The sequence below is a fragment of the Camarhynchus parvulus genome, unplaced genomic scaffold (assembly GCF_901933205.1).
Source record: "Camarhynchus parvulus unplaced genomic scaffold, STF_HiC, whole genome shotgun sequence".
Classification (NCBI taxonomy): domain Eukaryota; kingdom Metazoa; phylum Chordata; class Aves; order Passeriformes; family Thraupidae; genus Camarhynchus; species Camarhynchus parvulus.
In genome coordinates this window covers 14,561-39,342 of record NW_022148078.1, presented here as the reverse complement: position 1 = coordinate 39,342, position 24,782 = coordinate 14,561, and the positions used below count along the sequence as shown (strand labels likewise).

General features: G+C 53.2%; 1 protein-coding gene across 1 annotated transcript; it reads right to left on the bottom strand.

Annotated features, from left to right (window-relative positions):
* Window positions 1–114: 114 nt before the first annotated feature.
* CORO2B (coronin 2B) lies at window positions 115–23,194 on the bottom strand. The gene is made up of 14 exons (XM_030969725.1): window positions 23,078–23,194; window positions 17,334–17,421; window positions 14,898–14,951; window positions 12,099–12,302; window positions 6,372–6,488; window positions 5,308–5,457; window positions 4,441–4,605; window positions 3,808–3,924; window positions 3,471–3,575; window positions 2,991–3,087; window positions 2,569–2,681; window positions 2,032–2,122; window positions 1,806–1,945; window positions 115–1,353 (listed from the first exon to the last, which is right to left on the bottom strand). Exons 3-14 carry the CDS (start codon window positions 14,943–14,945, stop codon window positions 1,222–1,224), a joined length of 1,479 nt encoding a protein of 492 aa, XP_030825585.1. The 5' UTR covers window positions 14,946–14,951; window positions 17,334–17,421; window positions 23,078–23,194; the 3' UTR covers window positions 115–1,221.
* Between the last annotated feature and the right edge of the window lie 1,588 nt (window positions 23,195–24,782).

The following is a 24,782-nucleotide window of genomic DNA, read 5'->3' as shown; positions in this document are numbered from 1 at the left end:
ATCCATCTTCAGCTTCTCCCCCCTCCCTGGTCTGGGGAGCACATCCAAGAATTTTCCTTGGGATCCCCCCCAGCCCCTGGATGGAGAAGGAAAGGCGGGAATGCGGTTCTGGTATTCTGAAAAGATTTTATTCCATCACTATCCCGTGGGAGCATAAATAATCAGGAATGACAGCACATGGAACACAGCAGGGAATGCAGGACACAGACGGGACACACCCGCGCTGGGAACGCCGGGAACTTCAGCAGCTCGGATTGAGTGGGAATTGGGATCTCCAGGAAAAACCAATGGGATTTGGTGTCATTCCCTGTGCTCCAGGCAAATCCTGTCAATCCTGGGATTGTCCAAAGTGCTGAGCCTGGCAAGCTCCAGGTGCATCCCTCGGGATCCATCCTCAGGATCCGTCCCTTGGGCTCCATCCATGGGGCAGCACCCCCAGGAATATCCCAGGATCCCACTACAGGAAGGATCTCCAAATTTCCACCTTGGGAAGGATCCCAGTTTCCCACCACAGAATGATCCCAGATTTCCACCATGGGAAAGGATCCTGGGACAGATCCCAGGCTCCAGCTGCAGGAAGAATCCCAGGTTCCCACTACAGGAAGGATCCCAAGTTACAATCATGGGAAGGATCCCAGGCTCCCACCATGGGAATGATCCCAGTTTCCCACCACAGCAAGAATCCTGGGATCCCACTGCAGGAAGAGTCCTGGGCATCCAGCATGGGAAAGGATCACGAGAAGGATCCCATGTGGAAATTTCCCACTGTGGAAATGATCCCAGTTTCCCACCACAGCAAGGATCCTATCCTGCTCCCATGGGAATGATCCCAGTTTCCCAGCACGGGAAGGATCCCGGATTCCCACACAGAAACTCCCTTTGTCGATCAAGCCCTTCCCACTTCCCGCCCCTTTTCCAGTTCCACTCCCACTGTCACATTTTTGCATAGGAAAAAAAATTAATAGCAAGGAAGCGTCGCGCTTTCCCGGGAATCTGCCCCGGGCTGGCTCATCCCAACGGACAGAACATGGCTCCGACTTACTGGGAGCCTCCAGGCTTTCCCAGGAATCAGGTTAGAGCGGGATTAGTGCCGGACAAGACACGCAGAACGTGATTCCAGGCTCTCGGCAGCCGCGGACTCCAGAATTGTGTTCTGGGTGAGTGGATCCAAGGAATTCAGGAGTAGAAACAAAGGAATTTCTTTAGAAAACGTCCCTGGAGTCAATTGTTCTTGGGGCTGTTCCGGAAGTTCTTTAATTCCAGCTGCAGCTGCCGGATCCGAATGTCCTTCTGCGAGAGCTCGTCCTTCAGCCGCCGGATCTCATCCTGCTGCCGGAAGAACATCCGGAGCAGCTGGAAAACAAGGATGGAGATGAAGGGGTGGAGCTGGTGGGATCACATCAGTTCGTCCCAGGATTTTGCCAGATCCATGCTGGGAATGGGCCATAACTTGGCTGATTTTGGGGATAAGGGATGGATTTGAACTGAAGGATGGGAGATTTTTATGGGATTTTGGGAAGGAATTCCCAGAGAAGCTGATGCCTGGAAGTGTCCAAGGCCAGATTGGAGCAGCCTGGGATAGTGGATGGTGTTCCTGGAAAAGGTGTCCACCACGGGAAAGGGTCATGGGATGGATCCCACATTCCCACCATGGGAAAGGGTCATGGGCTGGATCCCAGGCTCCCATCCCTGGAAGGATCCCACACTCCTGCCTCTGTTGGGATGGAGACCGGCAGCACGGTGCCTTTCCAGGCTCATCCCCAGATCCCATTTCCATTCCCACTCCCACTGCAGGGCTGCCCCACCTCGTTCTCCGTGCGGGGCGGGACGTTCTCCAGGAGGTCGATCCCGTTGACCACCACGCTTTTCTTCTCCCTCACCGGCGCCTTGAAGACGATCTTGGAATTCCTCTTGTATCCCTCCTTCAGCGACACCAGGATGGGATCTGCGGGAGAGCTGGTGGATCAGCAGGATGTGGTGCTCTTTTCCCACATCCTGGATATTTTTGGGATACCCCCCTGGTGGTTTTACCTCTGTTGACCCCACTGAGCCACTCGTCTGGGGTCAGGGCTGGCTCCGTCCCTGGAGTCATGGGATAAATGTCCTCCTGGTACGTCTCCGACTGGGAAAATGGGAAGAGAAGAACAATGGGATCTGGGAATCTGCTCCCTGGGCACAGGGGAATAATTCCCTGCCCCACAGAGGGAATGAACACCTGGATAGTTGGGAAACTCTGGACACAGGGAGAAAATTTGGGAAGCACTGGCTGGAGCAGAGAACCTGGGATTGTGTTCTCCACCCAGCCCTGGCCAGCAGCTGGATTTGCTTCCCAGAAAACCCCAATGCAAGAGATATTTTCCCCAAAATTCCCAAAACTCAAGTGAGACCAACCCCTTGGAGAAACATTCCCTAAAAACATTCCCGTTAAATTGTGGTTGAAATTCCATGGGATCAGTAAGGATGGAGAGGTCCAGGGATGCATGGGATTGGCCAAAGTGGGGCATGTCCATGGCTCCAGAGCCGCCCAGACATTCCGGATCCTGCTCATTCCCACATTCCAGGACTCACCCGCCTCGGGACGATCATGGAGATGGGCTCAATGAGCCCCTTGAGGGTGATGAGTTTGTAGAAACGGAAAACTTCACAGGCGGAGACGTCCAGGCCGTGCTTCGGCATCACCCCTGCAGAGAGCACCGGGATCAGCCATCCGTGAAATTCCCAGCATGGAAAATCCCAAACCGGAGAGGCACCAGGATCGCCCATCCGTGAAATTCCAGCATGGAAAATCCCAATCCCAAACCCAACCCAAACCCAACCCAAACCCAACCCAATCTAAACCCAATCCAAACCCATTCCAAACCAATCCAATCCAACCTAAACCCAACCCAAACCAAATCCAAGCCCGTTTCCTTGTGCCATTCAATCCAGCACCTTCCCCATCCACCTTTTCCGTGCTCCGGGAAGCGGAGCAGCAGCACCTCCACCCTTACCCAGTCCTTTCTGTGGAGCTGGCGAGCGGAATTCCATGAGATAACTCAGGTAGGGCTTTTCCGAGCCGATCTCATAGTACCGGATGTTGCCGTCACCCTGGAGCAGCAGGGAAGAGGGACGGGAATGGATTTGGAAATGAGAAGGTGGAAAAAACAGGATTAGGAGCACTTAGAAGACAGGAATGGATGGGATATTGGGGAGGAATCATTCCCTGGGAGGGTGGGGAGGGGGTGGGATGGAATTCCCAGAGAAGCTGTGGCTGCCTCTGGATCCCTGGAATATCCTGGGTTGGACAGAACTTGGAGCAGCCTGGGATGATCAAATGTGTCCCATGGCAGGGACATCCAAGGAACTGGATGAGTTTGAAGCTCCCTTTCCATACAAACCATTCCAGGATCCAAAATTCAGCCCCAATCCCTTGATCAATGCTGGGGGATTTTTCTGGGAATGGCACATCCGGATGCTCCGTGCATCCCTACCTTCCCAGCCAGGTACAGCATGTGGGTGTCAGCGTCGTAGAATGGGAAGAGGAGCCCCGAGAGCCCATCGATCTCCTCCTCGATCAAAGGCATGGATAAATCTTCCTGGAAAACAGGAAAATCCCGGTGTTAGCCGTGTCCTGATGGCAGTGGCATGGAGAAAGAATTCCGGCAGGGATGGAGAGGGGATCTGGGCAGGAATGGAGAGGGATCCTGGTGGGGTTGGAGCAGGAATTCCAGAAGGGATGGAGCAGTAATTCCAGTAGGAATGGAGCAGGATCCTGGCAGGGATGGAGCAGGAATTCCAGCAGGGACAGAGGGGGATCTTGGCACCCACCTGGTCCCAGAGGGCGATCTGCCGGGTGTTCCAGCGGGACACTCCCGTGGTCAGAAGCCGTTTGGTGCTTCCCAGGAAAACCACGCGGTTGACGCGGTGGTTCTTGCAGCTGGCCTCCTGCAAGACAGGAATGAGCTCTGAAATTCCCCCTGGATCCAGCTCTCATCCCAGGAAAGCCCTTTCCTTGCTCCACCAGCCTCATCCTGGGGAAATTCCAGCTCTGTCCTTCGGCACCTGCCCCAGGGCAAGCCAAAATTCCCATTTTCCTGCGGATCAGGGAGAACCCATCATCCTCCTCCAAACCTCCAGCACCTTCCCCTTTATTCCCACCGTTTTCCACAAACCCTTAATTAACAACGGAATCAGAGCCTCCAACTCTGGACCTTCCCCTGCAACTTCCCTTTTACTCCCACTGTTTTCCATAAATCCTTAATTAACAACGGAATCAAAGCCTCCAACTCCTCCGCTTGGGATGAGGCCAAGCCCTTCCCACCATCTCCACAACCAGGCTGTCAACTGGATTCCACCACGCAGAAAACACCCCGCAGGGAGCACCTATGGCCCTTGAAGGGTATTTTCCCGACATTCCATAGGAGTCTTCCCTAAAAATCTCACTCCGAGCGCCCATCTCACCTGCAGGACCCTCCCGGAGCGCGGCTCCACCACGCGCAGCTTCTTGTCCTTGCAGGTGGTGGCCAGGAGGCTGCCGTCGGTGTTGAAGGACATGCAGAGGATCACGTCCGTGTGGCAGTCGATCATCTTCACCGGCTCGCCGATGTCCAGGTTCCAGATCAGCACCTGCGGGAAGAGCCTCTGGAGCAACCCGGGATGGTGGGAGGTCTTCCTGCTCTGTGGAAGCTGCTCCTTGGTCCATGGAACATCTCCCTGGCCTATGGAAGCTTTTCCTGGTCTATGAAAACTCTCCCTGATCCATGGAATGTCTCCCTGATCCATGGAATGTCTCCCTGGTCCATGGAATATCTCTCCAATCCATGGAATGTCTCCCCGGTCTATGGAAGCTCTCCCTGATCTGTGGAAGCTGTTCCTGATCCATGGAATGTCTCCTTGATCTACGGAATGTCTCCCTGATCTCCCTGATCTACAGAATGTCTCTCTGGCCTATGGAAGCTGCTCCTGGTCTATGGAATGTCTCCCTGGCCTATGGAAGCTCTCCCTGATCTGTGGAAGCTGTTCCTGGTCTATGGAAGCTCTCCCTGATAAATGGAAGTTGTTTCTGGTCTACAGAAGCTGTTCCTGGTTTTTGGAAGCTGTTCCTGGTCCATGGAATGTCCCCCTGGTCCATGGAATGTCCCCCTGGCCTATGGAAGCTGCTCCTTCCTGCCCTACGGAAAGCACGGAATGAGATGAGCTTTAAGCTCCTTCCAACCCACTGGAACCATTCCAGCGTTCCACAATCCCACTCTGGCCATCCACAGGCGACTCCCAGCGGTGCCAAAATCCGGGAAAGCTCTTTGGAATGGCACTCCCAGGAAGGCTGACCTTGTAGTCGTAGCCGGCGCTGAAGAGGATGTTGTTGGTGGTCGGGTGCCACTCCACGAGCCCGACGCGGCGGCTGTGTCCGTACAGCTCCAGCACCGCCTCCGTCATGTTCCGCTTCAGTCCCCCCTCCGGAATCTCCCAGATCCGCACCTGGAATGGGGTTTGGAGCATCCCAACTCCCGCCCCTGGAATTCCTGTCTTGCCCGGGAATTCCAGGATCAGCCCTGCTGCTGATTGTCCCTCAAGGATAAACAATGAATCCTTGGGATCCCTCAGGAAAAGTCCAGCCAGGGTAGATCCATACCTGGAATGGGGTTTGGACCATCCCAACTCCTGGCCTTGAAAGCTCCTTCCCAAAAACATCCAAAATCCTGGAATTCCCAAAAACAAAACTTCTGGGAATTCCAGGATCAGCCCTGCTACTGATTGTCCCTCAAGGATAAACAACGAACCCTTGGGATCCCTTGGGAAAAACCCAGTCAGGGTAGATGGTGTTATCCAGGCAGGACATTGGAATCCTCATCCTGAATTCCCAGATTCCCAGCCCTTCCTTGTCCCGAGACCCCAAACCTGACCCTACAGACTCCACGTTTTGGGATCCTTTGGGATAAAGACTCCCAGATTTTCCGGGTTAGTTGGCTTTGGTTGCTCTAAAAACCACCAGGGATTTTCCCAGGATCTAGCTCCTCTTTTCCATTGTCTCCATGGAGATTTCCAACCTGAACCTTCCCCGGGACCTCCCCCAGCTGCCCCCTCCTGTCAGGGACTTGTGGAGAGCCTGGAATTCCCTCCGGATCCCATTTTTCTCCAGGCTGAGCATTCCCAGCTCCTTCAGCTGCTCCTCATGGGAATTACCCTCTGGATCCTCTGGATTTATGTCCAGAAAATAAAGAACAGGGGGGAATTCTGGCCCAGGAGCCAGGCTGGGCACAATTTGGGATTGGCTTTGATCTCCTGTCCCTCAGCATTCCCAAAACAAATGCCATGGAAATATCAAAATGGGGAATCAATGGGACGGGGAGGATGGATGGGTCTGGGAATTGCATCCCAGAATTCCGGCTCACCGAGGTGTCCTCAGAGCAGGAGGCGATGATGTTCTCAATGAAGGGGTTCCACTTGATGTCCAGCACATTTCCCTGGTGGCCACAAACTTTGGGATAGTTCGGCTCGATCCGGCCAGTCTGGAGTGGAAAAGAAAGGAAAACATCAGGAAAGACATCAAATTTCGGGAGAAATTGGTGTTTCCAGGGATGGGAAATTGTTGGAGAAGGGAGATCCGGCTCAGCCTGGGATGGGCCAAACCAGGCATTGGGTTTATCCAGTATCCCCAGTATTCCCAGCTGATCCATGGATGGGAAGGGGTTTCTCCAGACTCCATGGAGCAGGGAAAGGACAGCCGGGAGCTTAGCAGGAATTCATGGAATATTTGGCTTGGAAAAGCACTCCAAGATCATGGAGTCCAACCATTCCCAGCACTGATCCATGCACTGTGCCCAAGGGCTGCATCCACAGGGATTTTCAATCCCTCTGGGAATGGGGACGGGGCTGGAAAACCCTTTCCATGAGGGAATTTTCCCAATATCCACACTTCTCCTTTCATGATCCAAATCCATGGGTGAAAGGACTGGAAGAGATTCCGGACGCTCTAAAACCCCTCAGCCACTGGATCCCACGTGAATCCCAGAATCCCAGAACAGTTTGGGTGGGAAGATCTTCCATGAGATCCATTCCCAATCCCTGCCATCGCCCAGGATCCCTTTCCCTGTCCCAGGTTGCTCCAAGCTCATCCAACCCAGCCTGGAGTTGGAGCATTTGGAATTTCCCTCCCAGATTTTAGATTTCCTTCCCAACTTCGGAATCACCATTTTCCAAGGTTCTCCTCCATGGAACAAACCCCGAATTCTGGGATCACACACTCCTGCAAATCCCCAGTCCCACAGGATGGGATCTTTCCATGCGGAATTTCCAAAGCTTTTACGGAGCCTCCTGGGAAGATTCCCACTGGGATGGGAACCTTTTCCATTCCCAAGGAAGCTCCGTGTCCGGATGCCACCCCGGTGTCCTTCCCTGCTCTGTTCTGTATCCATGCCGGAGCGGCGCTCGGAGCGTGTGGAATAACTGGGTCAGCTCGGCACAGCCGCTGAATATTTCATGGATTTTCCTTCCCGACTTTTCCCGTGCCGAGCTCCCGGCTCCGTTTATTGGGAACAAAGGAACGTGCTGGGAATTCTGCCCTCGGCAGCTCCAGGAAGTCGGATCAGGGCCAGGAACGGCTCCAGAGCTGTCGCTCCCAAGGTTTCTTGGGATTCATTTCCTCCCTCGAGCAGCAGGGAGGAATTTGGGAAGGAAAAATTCCCAAATATGAGACAGAGAGGGAAAAGGAAACGTGGGAATGTCAGTGATTACTTAGCTCTGCCTCCCAGTGAATTCCTGGGTTGCAATTCCCCGTTTTGTCTTTGTTATATGAAATATTCCAGCCCCCATCACTTATCCAAAGGATCGGCTTATCCTGCTTTTCCCAAATTTCTGATTCGCATTGCCAGGACTTTATTCACACCCCGGCTGCAGCAGAAATTCCCACAGAAACTGCAGAATTCCAGGTGGATGGAATTTTTACAGCACAAATTCAAATTCCACCTCTTTTATTTTAAGGAATCAGCCGAGTGAATGTCTTTTTACCATAAGATTTGATGGATTTTCCCAAAATTCATCAGGATTTTAAGAGGACAACACTGGGTTTGGTTATTTAGGATCGTTTCTTCCCATGAAATCCAGAATTTTGATTCAAATTGGTTGCACACACTGGGAAAAGGACAAGGAATGTGCCTTTCCCAGGGCACCTGGAAAAGGCAAAGGAAAAATAAAGGCAATAAAAGGGAAAAATCCCTAAAAAATCCAGGATTCCGGCTGCGTTTATCCCGTTTTTCAGTGGGACCTTGCCGGCAGCCTGAGTTAATCCAAGGTGAATCCTAATCCCTGGATCCCTGATCCCCGGCTGAGGGAAGCTCGGTGACCCAGATTCCGGCCCCGCAGGGACAGCCTGGAGCTCTCCTGGCTCCGGCAGCTCCAAGGTTTTCCACAGAAAAGGCTGGAAGAAGGAAATCTTCCAGCAGCTCCCGCCCCTCCCTTTGCTGAAGCTTTTAGAAAAGGGAAAATCCTTCGGGTTATGTTGGGAAAAGGGAAAATTATTTGGAAAAATCGTGAATTTTGGGGATTGTGGGGTGGAGAGAGAATTTTTTTCCCTGGGAATGGCTGGAATAGCAGCAGGGAGAGGGGTGGAAACCTTCTGGATTCTGGAATCAGGGAATGGGATTGAGGAATCTGTGCAGAGAATCCTGGGGATTCCAGTGGACTCAAGAGCCATCCCTGGGATGGGAGGGATGGAATTTTGCTCCCTGATAGAAATCCGGGATGAATTTTCTGTCAGATCCATCAGCATTAAATCCAAGGGATGGGAAAAATCCGCAATTCCCATCCTTGGAGCAGCACAGCTCCACCCTGGCCACGGCTGAATTCCACTCTTCCCGGAAATCCATCCAGCAGGAAATCTTGGATAAATTATTTCAATGTCAGAAATTTCCAAAACCTGTTTTTCCCTTGGAAAACGCAAACCAGGAGCACTTCCAAACCCTCATATTCCAGGGAAAGCCCCACGAACATGGAAAAATCCCTTCGTTCCACTCCATCCTTCAATCCCACATGGAAAAACCTCAGGGATGGACGCAGCATCCATCCGGCAGCACCTCTGGATCCCATTCCCGGATGGAAAATCCCAAGGAAACATGGAAGGGCACTCGGGGAGGTTTGGGAATTCCATATCCTACCCTATCCCAAATCCAGCCTTTCCCCCATCCCAAATCCAGCCGTTCCCACAATCCTGGCAGCGATGGGAGCAGGAGTTTGGATTTCAGCTTCCTCCGGATAAACAGAGGCTGCCCCTTCCCGCTGCCACTCCCGTCAGGAGAGAACATTGGCTGCCTCTGGAAAACGGCTCCTCATTCCTGGCGGGATCAAAAATCCCTCTGTTTCCATGGAAGTCATTCCCTGCAAAGGGATCCATGGGGATCCCAACAGAATCCTTATCCCAAATCCCTTTCCCGCTTTCCCAGATCTCCTTTAGGCCCGCAAGGGGCCCTGAGGATTCCCTGGATCCTTCCCTTCTCCTGGGGAACATTCCCAGCTCTCCCAGCCTGGCAGCAGGAGAACGGGATGAGCTCCAGAAGGATGGGATGTGATGGCACCGGGCTGCTTCCTGATGGAATTGCAGCATCCAAGGATTTTGTTCCCTGACTCACAAGAAAGGAATATTTTCCAAGAGGTCTCCAGAACCAAATCCTCAAGGCCAGGTTGGAGAGGGCTTGGAGCATCCTGGGACAGTGGGAATTGTCCCTGTCCCATCCCAAATCCAGCCTCTCTCCCATCCCAAATCCAGCCCTGTCCTGTCCATGGAATGGGATGAGCTTTAAGGTCCCTTCCAACCCAAACCATTCCAGGATTCTGGGATTCTCCCATTCCTAGGGAGCCAATCCTGCTCCTCCTGATCCTCCGCCCACTCCCTTGGGATATTTTTATCCTGGTGCTGGGCATGGGCTCATTCCCAATCCCGAGGCTCCGGAATCTGGGAGGAGGGAGGAGCAAAGCTCCCTCTTCCCAACCCACACATCCCTTGGATCGCTCCATGAAAACCCCGGGATGTGGATGTGGGATGAGCAGACGGCCCGGCCCAGATTCCGGGAGCTTTGCTGAGGGCAAAATCCAGGGAAAAGATCCAAAAATACGGCAGCAAATCCACGGAGCGGCTCCGCGGTATCCGGGTTACCTTCATTAGCTTCTAATTATGGATCACAATTAATTAGGGAGCTGCTGATTTCCAAGGAAAATTAGTTTCTCCTTAATGAGCTAATCAGGCTCCAGATTAAAAAAAAAAAAAAAATCGGGAATTTATTAACTCCTCCAGCATCCAGGGCTGCTCCAGGTGGGATTGACCGGCTGGATATCCCAGGATTTCAGAGGATCCCTTTGGAATGCCATCCCTGCTTTTATCCCACCGGGATTTTGCCAGGGAAAAAAGTTGGATTTGCTGGGAATGTGGGGTTGTTCCTCAGGATTCGGGATCGAGGGGGTGTGGATGGCGATTCCAGCTGGGATCTGTGAGGAAGGAGCTGGGATGAGGCCGGAGCTGGAGCGTTCCGGGTGCTCAGACAAAGCTCCCGGGGTTTTTTCTGGGAATATTAATGAGGCTCAAGCTGTGCTCTGCAATTAAATCCTGATTAGAATTCCTTCCATCTGGAGCTGCCTCCGGAATGAACAAGGAATTCAGGAGAGGCGGGAATGTTGCACAGGGAAAGGGGCGAAGGAATGATGGGATGGAGGGAAAGAAAACCAGGGAGAGCTCCTCCTTCTCCCAGCTTCCCCTCCCAGCTGGAGTTTGGGATCTGGGAATTTGGGAATGCAGCTCAGCCATGGCAAAATTCCTCCTGGGAATGAGGCTGGGAGCATCCCAGAGCTGCAGGTGCCCAGGGATGGGATGTGGATTCCCGCTCGGAATACAGGAATAGCCCAGGCGAGTGCCCGAATTTTGGGAGCAATCCAAGAATCCCAGAATCCAGGAATGGGTTGCATGGGAAGGGATTTTATCCCATTCCAACATCCCAGGTTGCTCCAACCTGGCCTTGAACATTCCAGGGATAGGGAAGCAACAACTTTCCTGGGAATTGTGCCAGGGCCTTCCTCCCTGGAAAAATTCCTTTGATCTCATTTTAACGGATTCTCTTCCCGTCAAAACACTCCCCTTTCCCTATCCAAGGTAAACTCCAGGCTCAAGGTCGCTGCTGCGTCTTCTCCTGGGAGCCGCAGATCCCACGGGATCGGCTGGAGCAGCCGCTGGATTGATGGGAATTTCAACTTCAGATGGGCAGATCCCAGGGGAATTCCCGGGAAAAGTGGGGGGAACCTTGGATGGAGATGGAAAAGGGAGGAGGGGGAAGATCCCGCCTGGATCAGGGATGACAGCGATAAATCCCTCGCAAAATTCCTGCTTTTCCCATGGAAAGGAGCTGTTCTAGTGCCCAACCACCCTCTGGATGAGGAATTTTTCCCAAAAATCCAACCTTAAATCCCCGGCGTGCCTACAGCCATTCCTTGGAAAACCCAAAGAAAGGGAAGGAGCAGTGGGATGAGATTGCAAGGAGCAGATTCCTTGAAATCCCGGGATCTAGTGGCACCTGGCTCTGTAATGAGACAGGCTGGAGACATTCCCAGTGTCCAAAATGATGGAAAAACCTCCTGGAGAGATTCCAAAAAAGCTTTGATTGGATGTTTGAATTCTTCCTTAAAAAACCCCAATTTACCAATTCCACATGAAACCCCAGGAAAAGCAGCAGCGGTTTGGATATTTTGGGATAGCTGCAACTGGGAATCCCATTCCCAGGAGCCACGAGGAAACCCCAGAAAAAGCAGCAGGGATTTGAACACTTTGGGAATCCCATTGGGAATCTCACCTGCTCCAGAGGGATGATGAGGAAACCCCAGGAAAAGGAGATTTGGACACTTTTTTGGGAATTTCTGTCAGGAATCTCACCTGATTCAGCAGGATGATGAGGAAACACCAGGAAAATCAGTAGGAATCGGGACACTTTGGGAATCCCATCCAGGAAAAGATCTGGACACTTTGGGATGGTTCCTTGTGGGAATTCCCTTTGGGAATCTCACCTGCTCCAGTGGGATGATGAGGAAACCCCAGGAAAAGGAGATTTGGACACTCTTTTGGAAATTCCTGTCAGGAATCTCACCTGCTCCAGCGGGATGACGAGGAAGGAGCCGCCGCCGGCGCTCTCGGTGACGATGGCCAGGAATCGCGCGTTGACGGCGCAGAAATGGTTGTCGTGGACGTTCTTGGTGATGGGAATTCCGTCGAAGCAGTGCTCCCGGCTCGCCGCCTTCCCGTAAACATTCCGGAACTTGGAGCTGCGGTACTGCGGCCGCCATGACATCCCCTGCGGGGAAACGCAGGGATCGGCATTCCCAAAAAAAACCCCCCACGTTCCTGGCTTGTCCTCGTGGACATGGAAGCATTGGGATCGACCCATTCCAACATGAGAATTCCCAAAAAATTGAAAGCATCCCCTGGAGAAGGAATAGTTCCTAACAGGCTCAAAAAGAAAGCTCAGCATTCCCAAAACAACCATTCCTGGTTGCTCTCCTGTTTTTACCATGGACATGGAAGCATTGGGATGGGCCCATTCCAACATGAACATTCCCAAAAAATTGAAAGTGCCCTCCCAGTGCTGGAATGGCTCCCAAAAGGCTCAAAAAGAAAGCTCAGCATTCCCAAAAAAACCCATTCCCATAAAACCATTCCTGGTTGCTCTCCTGTTTTTACCACGGACATGGAAGCACCATTGCTGGAGAGGCTCCCAAAGGCTCAGACAGCCACAGAATTCCAGCTGCTCCCCTTTGGAGCGGGCATGCTCATCCAGGACACGCCTGGGTGCACACGACAAAGGAATTCTGGCTTGGAATGTGATGGGTTGGAAATGGATGGCGGGAGAGCGGGAATTGGGGCAGGAGGGGGACGGAGGGAGCGTTGGGAAAATTCCCCGTTTTCCGCAGGTTTTCCTGCATGGAGCAGCCCAGGATCCAGCAAGGATCCCAAGGATCCATAAGCTGATCCTGGTGGAAAAGGACCCAGGAGTAAATCCCCAGCTCTGCCCTCATTCCCTGGGAATAGCAATGCCTGGAAAACAGGGAAAAGATCCCAGGAGTAAAATTCTGTCGGCTTTGCCTTCATTCCCTGGGAATAGCAATGCCTGAAAAACAGGGAAAAGGACTCAGGAGTAAAATTCCATTGGTTCTGCCCTCATTCCCTGGGAATAGCAATGCCTGGAAAACAGGGAAAAGATCCCAGGAACAACCCCCAAGCCGTGCTTGGACATTTTCCCGCTTTTCTGGCAGCTCCGGCCTTTCCCGGAGCGGCAGCAGGAGCAGCTCTTGTCTCAATGTGTTTGGCTTTTCAAAGGATCCTTTCATCCCTCGGGAGTCTTGGAAACAGCGGGAGCGAGGGAAAAATCGGGAAAGGAGCTGTGGCCACAACAACAGGCAGAGCCCCGGCCCTAATCCCGAAAAAACCTGGATATCCTAAAAATAGCTCCCAGTAATCCGCCCTGAGTGTCCGAGCTCACAGAGAAATTCATTCCTGCCTTCACCTGGAATTTTGGGGGGAAAAATTCCTCCCTTCCAGCCTTTTTTTTCCTTGGAATTGTGCCCTTGCCCTTTTGTGTTGTCACCATGGCACTTCCCGTGTCCTGAGGATTTTTAATGGGAATAAAGAGATCTTCCCTCGTTCTTCCAATGGATTTGGTTGAGTAGCAGGGGGGAAAAAAAAGGAGGGATTTGCTTGGAAAAATCATCAGGAAAAGGAAATCCAATGCAAAAAACTCCGTGGTTTTCAGGAAGGGGATTGAGGAGATGGAGCCTTACCCAAATCCCATTATTCCCGGTTTTCCTGCCTCTCTCCTGGCACAGAGGTTGTGACAAAAATTCCCTGTCTGGGATCTTCTGGCTAAAATCAAGGCTGAGTTTTGTAGGAATTTGGGGGTTATGTAGAAATCCCAAATCCAAGCCGATCCCAGCCTCGGGTGTGGGGTTGTTTTCCCTCCCTCCCTCCCTCCGGATCCAGCGCATCCCTGAAAGTTTTTTTCCATGGGAAAGGTCAGGAATGCTGGAGTTTGACATTTCCAGCATCAATGGCTCATTAACGCAGGGCACAAACAGGAGCCACTTTTCCAGAGGAAAATCAAGGATCTGGAATCGCCGGGAAGGAGCTGGAGCTGCCCAGTCCCACCCCATGGACATCCCTCAATTCCTTTGTGCAGAAAACGGGGAAAAAAACTTAAAATTTGGAATTTTTTAGGGAAAAATCCCCTCTGGACTTGCTGCTGTGCCACATTCCTGGGGGGATTCCTGGGATAGACCCGTGATCCCAACTCTGGTGGATTCCACAGGGAATCTGCACCTGGGAGCACGAGGACTGAGGGATTTGGGAGCCTCAGGGATTAAATCCCAAAGGATTTGGTCTGTTTGGGAATGGATTTGGGGTGATCCCAGACCCCGCCCAGCTGGAGGCAGGGGATACTTTGGGGTTGATATCCTAGAATATTTTGGGGATTGAAATCCAGGCTGGAAAACCTCAAATCATGCTGGGAGAGCCCCTCTAAAGCCACCTCCCCATCCCAATCCAGAATGGGAGGGGAAAACTCAGGAGCAGGAGCTCCTGGGGCTGGAATTCCCAATCCAACCTCACTGCGGGGCGGGAATTCCCGATCTGACCTCGCCATGGGTTTGGAATTCCCAATCCAGCCCGGCCCTGGGTTTGGAATTCCCAGTCCCACCTCGCCACGGGATCAATGCTCCGTCCCAAGAGGGAAACCCCAAAGAAATTCAGGATGTGGGGTGGGAATGCCATGAATTCCCTTCGTTCTGATGGATCTCTGGAGCGGAGCCGGCCCCTGGGAGGCTCTGGGCAGGCTTGGGATGAGTTTTCCATGGATTCTGTCGCAGCCAGCTGGGAATTCCCGGCTCGGGACACTCACCAGGCCGCGCTTGCTCCCCAGCACCTCAGACTTGTGCAGGTCCCTCATGGAGCTCTGTGCAGAGAGGGAAAGGAAAAAATTCCATTCATTTCCCAGGAATTCCAGGGAAAACACCCCAACCCTTCCTGCTGCTCCGGAGGGCCGGGATCCGACCCTCAGCAGGGAATTTTTGGTGGTTCCAATCCCGTTTCCTCCTGCCGCTTTTGGAGAATTCCACGTGGCTGCCAAAGTCCTTCTAGAGGACAAAGGAATTCCTGGGTAAAAATCATGGGTTTATAAGTAAAAAAATTGGGATTATGGGATTTGGGAAGGAATTCTTCCCTAGGAAAGTGGGGAGGGGCCGGGCTGGAATTCCCAGAGAAGCCAGGGCTGCCCCTGGATCCTTGGAATGTTCAAGGTGAGGTTGGATGGGGCTCGGAGCAGCGGGGGCAGCGACAGAATCCATGGAATGTGGGAGGTGGGACAATCCCGGCCGGGAATCTCCCAGGTGAGGTTTTTCCAGCCTGGGATTTCCCTGGAGTCCGACTTTTCGAGGATTTCAACTTCCTAGAAATCCTGGGAATGGCCTCTCCCCTTCCCAAACACTGGGAAAAAGCTCCAAGTGAGTCCGGATGGATCTGAGCTATTCCCAGGAATCCTCAGCCCTCCTGGATCCTGGAGCTGCTTCCCAAGTTTCCATGGATCTCACGGAATTCTCGGAAAGGTGAAAAACCCATCCCTGGCACCCTCAGGGAGCCGAGAATGGATCATTTTCCATCTGGGAAAACTCCCGGAGGAGGAAAGCCAAACTTTCCCAGGCCCCACGTGCCGAGAACAATCCCAAAATTCCTCCTCCAGCAAAAATTCCGGAAGCAAGCCCAGTTGTCCTCCCACTCTGTTTTCTGAGTCCTTCCCACCTCAGGAAGCTCCGGATGGAGAACAAAACATTCCCAGCCCCCGGAGCTGCCCTGGGGCACCACCCCCGGGAATTTTCCCCCCTCCAGCTCCTTGGAATTCCATTTTCTTGAGGGGAAAAAATATCCCAGGCTTTTTCCTGACTTTTTGGGAAGCTGGAGAGGGGGGAAAGTTGCTTTTCCCATTGGAATGAGTATGAGCCAGGGATTCGTCCATCAGAATTACTTCCCATCCCATCACAAATCCTTGATTTTCCAGCCAGGATCCAGCAGTTTGGATCTATCCCAAGAAAAGGCTCCAGTGGGAAGATCCCATCAATCCAACCTTTCCCAAAGCCAGCTTTTTAATGGGAAAAAGGTGGAAAAGCCACTTTAAAGTGGGAATTAAAGGGATGGAATTGTCAGGGAAAAGGGACCCCACAGGGAAAAAACTCCTTAGGGAGGTGCCAGGTGGGAGAGGATTAAAAAACTGCTGGAAAAAAAATCCACCGGGAGCAGAAACATTGGGATAGCCTGGAAAAAATCCCTTTCCAAGCCCCAGCTTTGCACGGGACAGGGAAATTTATTTATCCTGGCAAATTTATTTTCCTGGAATTTTTCCAAAGCTCTGGGAAGTAGCTCTGACAGCTCTCCCTTTCCACATAAAAAATTCCAAATATTCCCAGGAATGAGCACCTTGGGGTGGCTCCAACCCCAAAACCCCCAAAGGATTTTTTGGGAAGTTTCTCCCAGACTTTTCCAGCAGAAATCGAGGAACGGCCAAATCCACCAACGAAAGAGGAAGGAAAACAAGCAGGATCCAGTCAGTATTCCAGGCTGCACATTCCCGTTTCCCGGGAAGCGCCGGAGGAGGCTGAAGGTCGCGGGATGGCACCGACCCCCCTTCCCAACCCTCGGGAATCCTGGACAAGCCTTTCCTTGTGCTCCGGCTCCCGGCATGAGCGGAACACTCTGGAGAAAGGCAAGGGAGCCTTGTTTTCCTTTTTCCCTTGTTTTCCTTGTTTTCCTCGTTATTCTGGGAGCCGGCGGAGCAGCGGCCGCGATGTCCCTCCCCTGCCCCGGGATGTGCCTCGAATCCCCCTTTTTCCCAGGTTTTCCTTGGATTTTTTGGGAATCGGGGTTCCCTGCTCTTCACCCGAGACTCTTTTCCAGAGGTTGGGATGATCCCACCGGGAGCTGGGATCCCTCCGGATGAGCTTGCATGGAATTCCCATCCCTGGCCAATTTTTCCATCCATTTTGCATCATTTCCTTAATTAATTTCCTTCATCCTCATTCCCACAAAGACCGAACATTCCACGGATTTGATCCACACAGATTTTTTGGGATAACAGGTCAAGTTCTGGGAGGATATCCATGGAAGCTGCCGCAATCCTATGGATAAAAACCCATGGAAGCACATTCCCAGCTTCCAGTGGAGAAATTTGGGATGGGATGGGATGGGATGGGATGGGATGGGATGGGATGGGATGGGAGGTGATGGGAGATTCCCGCTGAACCCTGGGAATGTTCCCATCCCTCCCCGGGTTCCTCGGGATCCTCACCTGCCCTGCTCGGCCCCGGGCTGGTCGGGCGCCTCCGGATCGCCCGGGATGGACGCGGAGCTCAGGGAATCAGGGCTGCTCCAGGAGCCTGGAAAAGAAGGAAACCCTTTGGATCCCAAGTTCCAACCGGGATGGATCCTGAACCGCAGCGTTGCCAAAACTGGGGAACAGGGATGACGATCCAGAGGATTTTGGGATTAATTCCAGTCCCTGGTGGCATTCCAAGGGTCGGGATCAACAGGGATCCAGCATTGCCATGGGTCAGGCTTTGCCAAGCAGCATCCCTGGAAATCATGGAATCCTGGAATTATGGAATGGGTGGGAATGGACCTTAAACCCCATCCCATTCCATGGGCAGGGACACTTCCCCTATCCCAGATTGCTCCAAGCCCCATCCAAGCTTTCCTTGGACATTCCCAGAATGTGGCTCAGGCTTTTAGGTCATTCCCATTCCTGAATCCAAACGATCCCTGCTCCTGGCACCGCCCTATCCCAAACATCCCAGCAGCTTCCCAGGATGCACCACAGGGAATTTTGCTGGAGCATGGCTCTTCCCAAGCTTTTGGCGCAGGAGGATTTTTCCATAATTTTCCCCAAATTTTTCCATCATTATTTTGCATAATTTGTTGGGATTTGCACAGCAGTAGTGCTGGGAGAAACCATCACTTCCAGAGGGGAAAATTCCCAGCTGGAATTCCATCAGGATGAGGCTGAGCTCTGTGGAATTCTGTTTCCTTGAGGGGAAAAAATATTCCAGGATTTTTCCTAACTTGAGGGGGTTTTAGGGAAGTCAGAGAAGGGGGAAAGTCGCTTTTCCCATTGGAATGAGCAGGACTGAGACGGGGGCTCATCCATGAGAATTCTGGATCCATAGGGAGGACAGGCACACATCTTTGGATTTTAGATGAGCTTGGAAAAGATGAGGTTGGAAAAGGTTTGGATACAGGAATGTGGCTGCCACCATTCCCAGCATTCCCACATTTCCCATCAAACCGGATCTCCCACAGCCAGACCCCAATCTGGGCTCACGTCCCAGTTTATTTATCCCAATTTATCCTGATTTATCCCAATTTTTCCGCTCTCCAACACCACCTTGACCGCTCCAGCCTTTCCCCAGCATGGCCCTTCTGCTCCCGGAGCTTTTCCCAGCCCCATTCCAGCCGGAGATCCGTGGCTGGAGCCTCTGCCAGAGGCTCTGCCACGAACAAAGGAGCGCAGGATTTCTGGGAGCGGCCTTGGCACGGCTCCGGGAGCGCCGGAATCCCTGGATTTGGGGGGCACCGGAGCAGCTGCCTCCCTCCATCCGGAGATGGTTTTTCCCCCCAGCTGCCAGATTTGGGGAATGACTCGGGAGATAGGAATCCGGGATGAATGGGACTATTCATGGTTTGATAAAATTCCATGGAAAAGAGCGGGAAGGGGGTTGGGAACGAGCCTGCCCAGCCGGGTGTGAGTTACGGATCCCGGCAATGCCGCCAGGCCCCGTTAACGACCCCAATTAATTCCTTTGAATCCCAATTAATTGCACAGAATCCCAATTAATTGCACAGAATCCCAATTAAAACTCATTAAAAAGCCGAGGGTTGGAGTTGCCTTGGATGAGGAGAATTTGTCTTGGAGCAGGGATTTTCCTTTTCCAGATTTCAACGGCTCCTTATCCCTATTCCCAACCTACAGCAATCCCAAAGATTGGTGACCCCAGCCAGGCTTTTCCAAAGTTTTATGGAGAATTTGGGAATGAGGGAAAAGGAAGAAAGGGGAAAAGAAAGGAAAGGAAAGGAAAGGAAAGGAAAGGAAAGGAAAGGAAAGGAAAGGAAAGGAAAGGAAAGGAAAGGAAAGGAAAGGAAAGGAAAGGAAAGGAAAGGAAAGGAAAGGAAAGGAAAGGAAAAGGAAAGGAAAGGAAAGGAAAGGAAAGGAAAGGAAAGGAAAGGAAAGGAAAGGAAAGGGAAGGAAAGGAAAGGAAAGGAAAGGAAAGGAAAGGAAAGGAAAGGAAAGGAAAGGAAAGGAAAGGAAAGGAAAGGAAAGGAAAGGAAAGGAAAGGAAAGGATTTTAAGGAATAATGAGGCAGGAAATGTCCCACTTCCACATTCCATGGATTCTCTGTCACTATCCCAGGGTGCTCCAAGCCCTGGCCTTGGACACTTTCAGGGATCCAGGGGCAGCCACAACTTTTCTGGGAATTCCAACCCAGCCCCTCCCAGCCAGGAATTCCTCCCCAGTCTCCAATCCATCCCTGCCCCTGGCAGTGGGATCCATCCCCTGTGTCCTGTCCCTCCATCCCTTATCCCAAATCCCTCTCCAGCTCTCCTGGAGCCCCTTTGGAATATCTGGAATTCTCAAGGGCAGGCTGCTCCATCAAATCCATTTTTAGCAACCCCCCGGAGAAGCCTTCATCCTGTATTCCCGGCAAACCAATCCGTGTTCTCCAAATCCCAATTCCCTGCTAACACAGCCCAGCCACTCCAAAGAGCTCCCCCCGGATTGATCCGGTATCAGCTTTTCCATGGATCAGCATTTGTTCCAGCCACCACATCTGCCCTTCCAAGGCAGCAGAGGACACGGAGAATTCCCACTGGGAATATCCCGGCGTTCCAACCTCCCAGCCATGGAGAACTTCTGTAGGGCACCATTCATTTAATCCTGACAGGGAATAGTTGGAATTTCCTCTCTGGAATCTGGGTTTGGCTCCATTTCCTTTGGATGTTCCCATTCCTTCGGATCCCGGCTCCATCATTTTGCCATGAGATCATCGCCAGGACCATCCTCCTTTCAACAGTGTTTTTCGGGAAAAATTCCAACAGTTTCAAATCCCTCTTCCCAAAAAACACCACGCCCCCAGATCCCAGAAATTCATTAATCTGGGAGTTGGGAGCAGCCTCTGGAATGGGTGGGAGTTGGGAACGCCTGACCCAAGGTTAAATTCTCCAGCCCCTCCCTGACCAGAATTCCCACCTGGCTATTCCCAAGGATTCCCATTTTCATGGCAATTTTGTCCTCTTTCTTGCTGTTTCTGTTCCCATCCTGACTCACATCCCTTCTCCCTCAAATCCTGCTTCCCTCGGCTTCCTGGGAGAGTTATCCAGGCTGAGAGTTAACAATTCCCAAAATTTGGGATGCTTTTCCCTTGCCAAGGCATGGAGACCAAATCAGACTCCACAGCACAGAAGAATTATCCCAGATTCCTACTGATCTTCTGGAAGATGGGAAAAAAAAAAAGCTGGAGTGGCCATTCCATGGTATCCATGCCACAATTCCAGGGAATTTGGGCAGCTCCCGGAGCAAGGCGTGGGCTCTCCCAGCATTCCCATGGATCCAGCTCCATCCTATTTTTAATTCCCTGGTCCCAAACTCCCGCAGGAGCTGCAGCTCCGGCTGCTCCTTCCCGTGGGAAGGGAGGGGGTGGCTCAGGACAGGGAGGGATCCAGGAAATATTCCAGCCCCCTCCAAGCCTTTTCCCAGCCCTCCAAATCCCAGGAAAAGCTCTTGGTGCTGGCTTTAGGGCCCTGCTCCCGATTTTCAGCTGGATTTTCCTCCCAGGCCGAATTGCTCGGGAATATTTACAAACTTTGGAAAAGCTTATCCGCCGTTTGCAGCTCCTCGGGGAAGCGGCCCCGGCGTGGGAGGAGTTGCTGCAGGAGAATCCCAAATTCCTGTCCCGGATAAGGCCGGCAGCTGGGTCAGGATGCAGATCCAGACATTCCCTGGGGCTCCCCCTTTTCCTGCCTTTCTGTGGGAACAATTCCCATCCCCACATCCCACCATTCCCCGCAGCTTTGGACCACCGGAGCTTTTCCTGGATCCACGCTGAATCCGGAGAGCCAAATCCATCCTGGAAAAGCCTCTCACAGCTCCTTGTCCCACTTCCCTTTTCCCTCTCCACATCCAGGGAATGTCCAGGGACTGACATTCCCCAGATCCGTGTCCCAGTTTTGCCTGGAAAAGCCCTGGAATCGGTGCTGGATCAGGTCAGGAAGCCGCTCCCAGAATTTCCTAGGATTTCATCAATCCACATTTCAGGAGATAAAATCCATAGGGAAAAGCTTGGATGGAACAGAGGAATTTTTGGGACAGAAGACAGAAAATTTTCCATTTGCTCATCCATTCCCTGAAAATCAACAAAAAATTCCCCATCCTGCTGCAGGTGCTATCCCTGGGGCCTTTTTCTGAGATAAATCTGTTCCCATCCCAAAAAAGACCCTGGGAATGAGCACTCCAAATTCCCAGCCTGGCTTCCAGCTGCACCCCTGGATATCTGGGAATTTGGGGGTCTTTGATCCCAATTATGGATTTATATCCCAAATCCCATCCTGCTCATCAATCCCTCTCCGGAATTGCTGGGAACACACTTTTCCAGGGATTCTGGCATGGATTGGGAATGGCACCTGGGAATACCCAACCCCAAAAGCAGCACTGGGGACATCCCACAAGTTTTTTCCTAAGGAAAAAGAAAAGGGAAGGAGGGATTCTCCCTGTTCTCCCTGGGGTTGTTTGGACATTCCCACATCCCAATCCAGGATTTGGAGAGGGATCAGCTCCAGTCCCGCTGCCTCCCATTCCCAGCGCACCAGCCCAGTGTCATTCCCAATATTGCAGCCTTTCCCAGGGCTTCTATGGGATCGTCAATCCCATTCCCAGAGCCCACTGAGGTCATTCCAGACCCTTCCCACCCCATGACCTTTCCCAAGGCTGATTCCCTGGAATGTCTGGTGACCTCCCAAAGTCATGGCTGTGCCACACCCTCGGGCTGGGACAGCCTTGGAGCTCCCTGACCCCAAATCCCAAGGATCCCACAGCCTGGAATTGGCCCAGGCTTGGAGCTCCCTGATCCCAAATCCCACAGCTCCTCTGGAATCAGCCCCTTCGCTCCCTAATCCCAAATCCAGCAGGATCCAGGGGCTCAGGATCGCTCCAGGGCCACAACCTTGGCCACGGGGTGGGAGAGCGGGATCAGGGATGGGAGAGCAGGGTCAGTTCCCAGGGATCAGGGACGGGAAGAGACGGGACCAACCCCCAGGAAGCAAAACCTTCCCCGCAGGAATCCGGGAGCTGCTCCAGGATGGATTTGGGGTCCCCCCCGCCCTCTCCGCCGAGCTCCCGGAGCCATTCCCGAGGTTTTCCACGCCCTTCCAGCCACCTGTAGAGGTCCGGGAAGCAGCGGCCTAGGGAGGGGCCCGGGGGATGCGCGACCCCCGGGAGGGCCGGACCGCGGGCCGGGGGAGATGCGCAATTTGGGGGGGATGAGCGATCTGGGGGGGATGCGCGATTTGGGGGGATGCTCGGTTCCGATGATGCTCGGTTCGGATGATGCTCGGCCCGGGGGATGCGCGGCCCGGGGGATGCGCGGTTTGGGGGATGCGCGCTCCGTGGGATGCTCGATTTGGGGGATGCGCGGTTTGGGGGGAGATGCGCGGTTTGGGGGGACGCTCGGTCCAGCGGATGCGCGGTTTGCGGGGGATGCTCGGTTTTGGGGAGGATGCTCGGTTCGGTGCGGTTCGGGGTCCCAGCCCCGCTCGGAGCGGCTCCGGGGCTGTCCCGTCCCCCGGGGGTGCCCGCCCCGCACCGCCGCCCCCTCCAAGGGTTAAAACTGCAGCAGAGCTGCGGGGCCGGAGCGGCCGCGGCCGCGGGAGGGGCTCGGCCGCGATCGGAGCCCGGGCAGCGGCACAGGAGAGGCGGCGGCTCGGCCGGGCGGGGGAGGCGGCGGGACCGGGCCCGGCACCTTGCGGGCACCGCAGGGCAGCGCTTACCTCGGCACGGGCATGCGGCTGGAGCGGAGCGAGGAGCGCCGGCGGAGACCGAGAAGCGCCCGGAGGAGGAGGAGAAGCGAGGAGGAGGAGGAGGAGGAGGAGGAGGAGGAGGGTGGGGTGTGCCCGCTGCCGAGCGCTGCCCGCAGCTCAGCTCGGCCGGTGCTCGGCGCGGCGGGGCCGTGATGTCAGCCCCGCACCGCCCCCGGCCGGGGGGGCCCGAGCCGCCTTAACCCTTCGGAGCCCCGGTGCCGATTGAACCCTTCGGGAGCCCCGGTTCGGGTCCGGACCCGGTGCCGATTTAACCCTTGGGGAGCCCCGGTGTCGCTCCGCGGGGCCGCATTAACCCTTCGGAGCCCCGGTGCCGATTTAACCCTTGGTGAGCCCCGGTTCGGGTCCGGACCCGGTTCCGATTTAACCCTTGGGGAGCCCCGGTTCGGGTGCGGACCCGGTTCCGATTTAACCCTTCGGCAGCCCCGATGTCGCTCCGCAGCCGCCGCTTTAACCCTTCGAAGCCCCGGTGCCACCTCCGCTTTAACCCTCTGGAAGCCCCGGTCCGGCCCCGGTTCAGTTTTAACCCTTTGCGAGCCGCGGTTCGGCCCCGGGATGCGCGGCCGGCCCGCTGCGGCCGTGCGGGGAGGGGTCGCGAGAAACGCGCGGTGTCGGCGAGGATTCCCCGCTATCGCGACATGGCCCGGCTCCCTCCCATCCCGACAGCGCCAGGAAATCCTGGAATGCCGAGCTGGGAAGGAGCCATCCCATCCCAGGCCTGGCCTCGGCCGCTTCCAGCCATCCAGGGGGTGGATGTTCCATGGAAATTAAGGAATCCATGGATATTTCGATATTCCTGGGTATTCCAGGCTGCTGCAGCATCCAGAAGGATCCATCCACATGGAAAGGGAGATTTTTTACCCAGTTTTTATTGTCGACAGTGACACCAGCAGGGCTGGCAGCTCCGTTTTCCAGGCCCAGCTGGAAGTGACGCTCAGAATAATTTAGGGACATCGATGTGTCCAAATAACCCCAAAATCCAGGCCCCGGAGGGAAAAATAATAACCTGGAGAATTTTATCCCAACTCCTGCTCTCTCCACCAAGAAAACCCCACTCCCAATGGCATCGACTCCAAAGAAATCTGGGGGAATTTGGGGAATTCTAATATGGAATACAGGAATTTAGGAGCATCCCTGCCACCCCTGGCTGTGACACCTTGTAGGCCCCAAATCTGGGAATTTTTTTCCCATATTTCAAAATCTCTGGGATGATAGATGAATACTGGGGATAAATATTTAGGGGAAAAAAAATTATCTCCTTGTTTCCAGGGAACAGAACCAGGATACAGCCAAGGCCTGGAATTCTCCAGGATTAATTTTTTCATTTTAATTTTTTTCTTTATTTCTTCATTTTTTCCTCCAATTAATTTTATTTCTTTCAAACAACTCCAGGCCAATTCCAAAGGCATTTCCCAATTCTCCTGGAAGAAAAGCACAGCCCTAAAAGCAAGGATTTCCCTTTTGTGAGGAGATTATTCCACCAAGAATCCGATGGAAGATGAGTTTTATTCCAAGCATCCCCGTAAAAAACCAACGGATCTGATAACAAGAGGAGGAAAAGTCCCAAATATTCCTTGAAAATCAACTATTTTTAAGGATAAACCACGTGAGCTGGGCTGGAAAGTGTGGGAAAGGTTAATGCAATTAACAGGGAATT

Coding starts and splice junctions, on each gene's coding strand:
- CORO2B (XM_030969725.1), bottom strand. CDS start 14,945: ATGAGGGACCTGCACAAGTCTGAGGTGCTGGGGAGCAAGCGCGGCCTG. Junction 6,489..12,098: donor TCGTCATCCCGCTGGAGCAG/GTGAGATTCCTG, acceptor TTTCCACTCCAG/ACTGGCCGGATCGAGCCGAA. Junction 5,458..6,371: donor CCTGCTCTGAGGACACCTCG/GTGAGCCGGAAT, acceptor ACCCCATTCCAG/GTGCGGATCTGGGAGATTCC.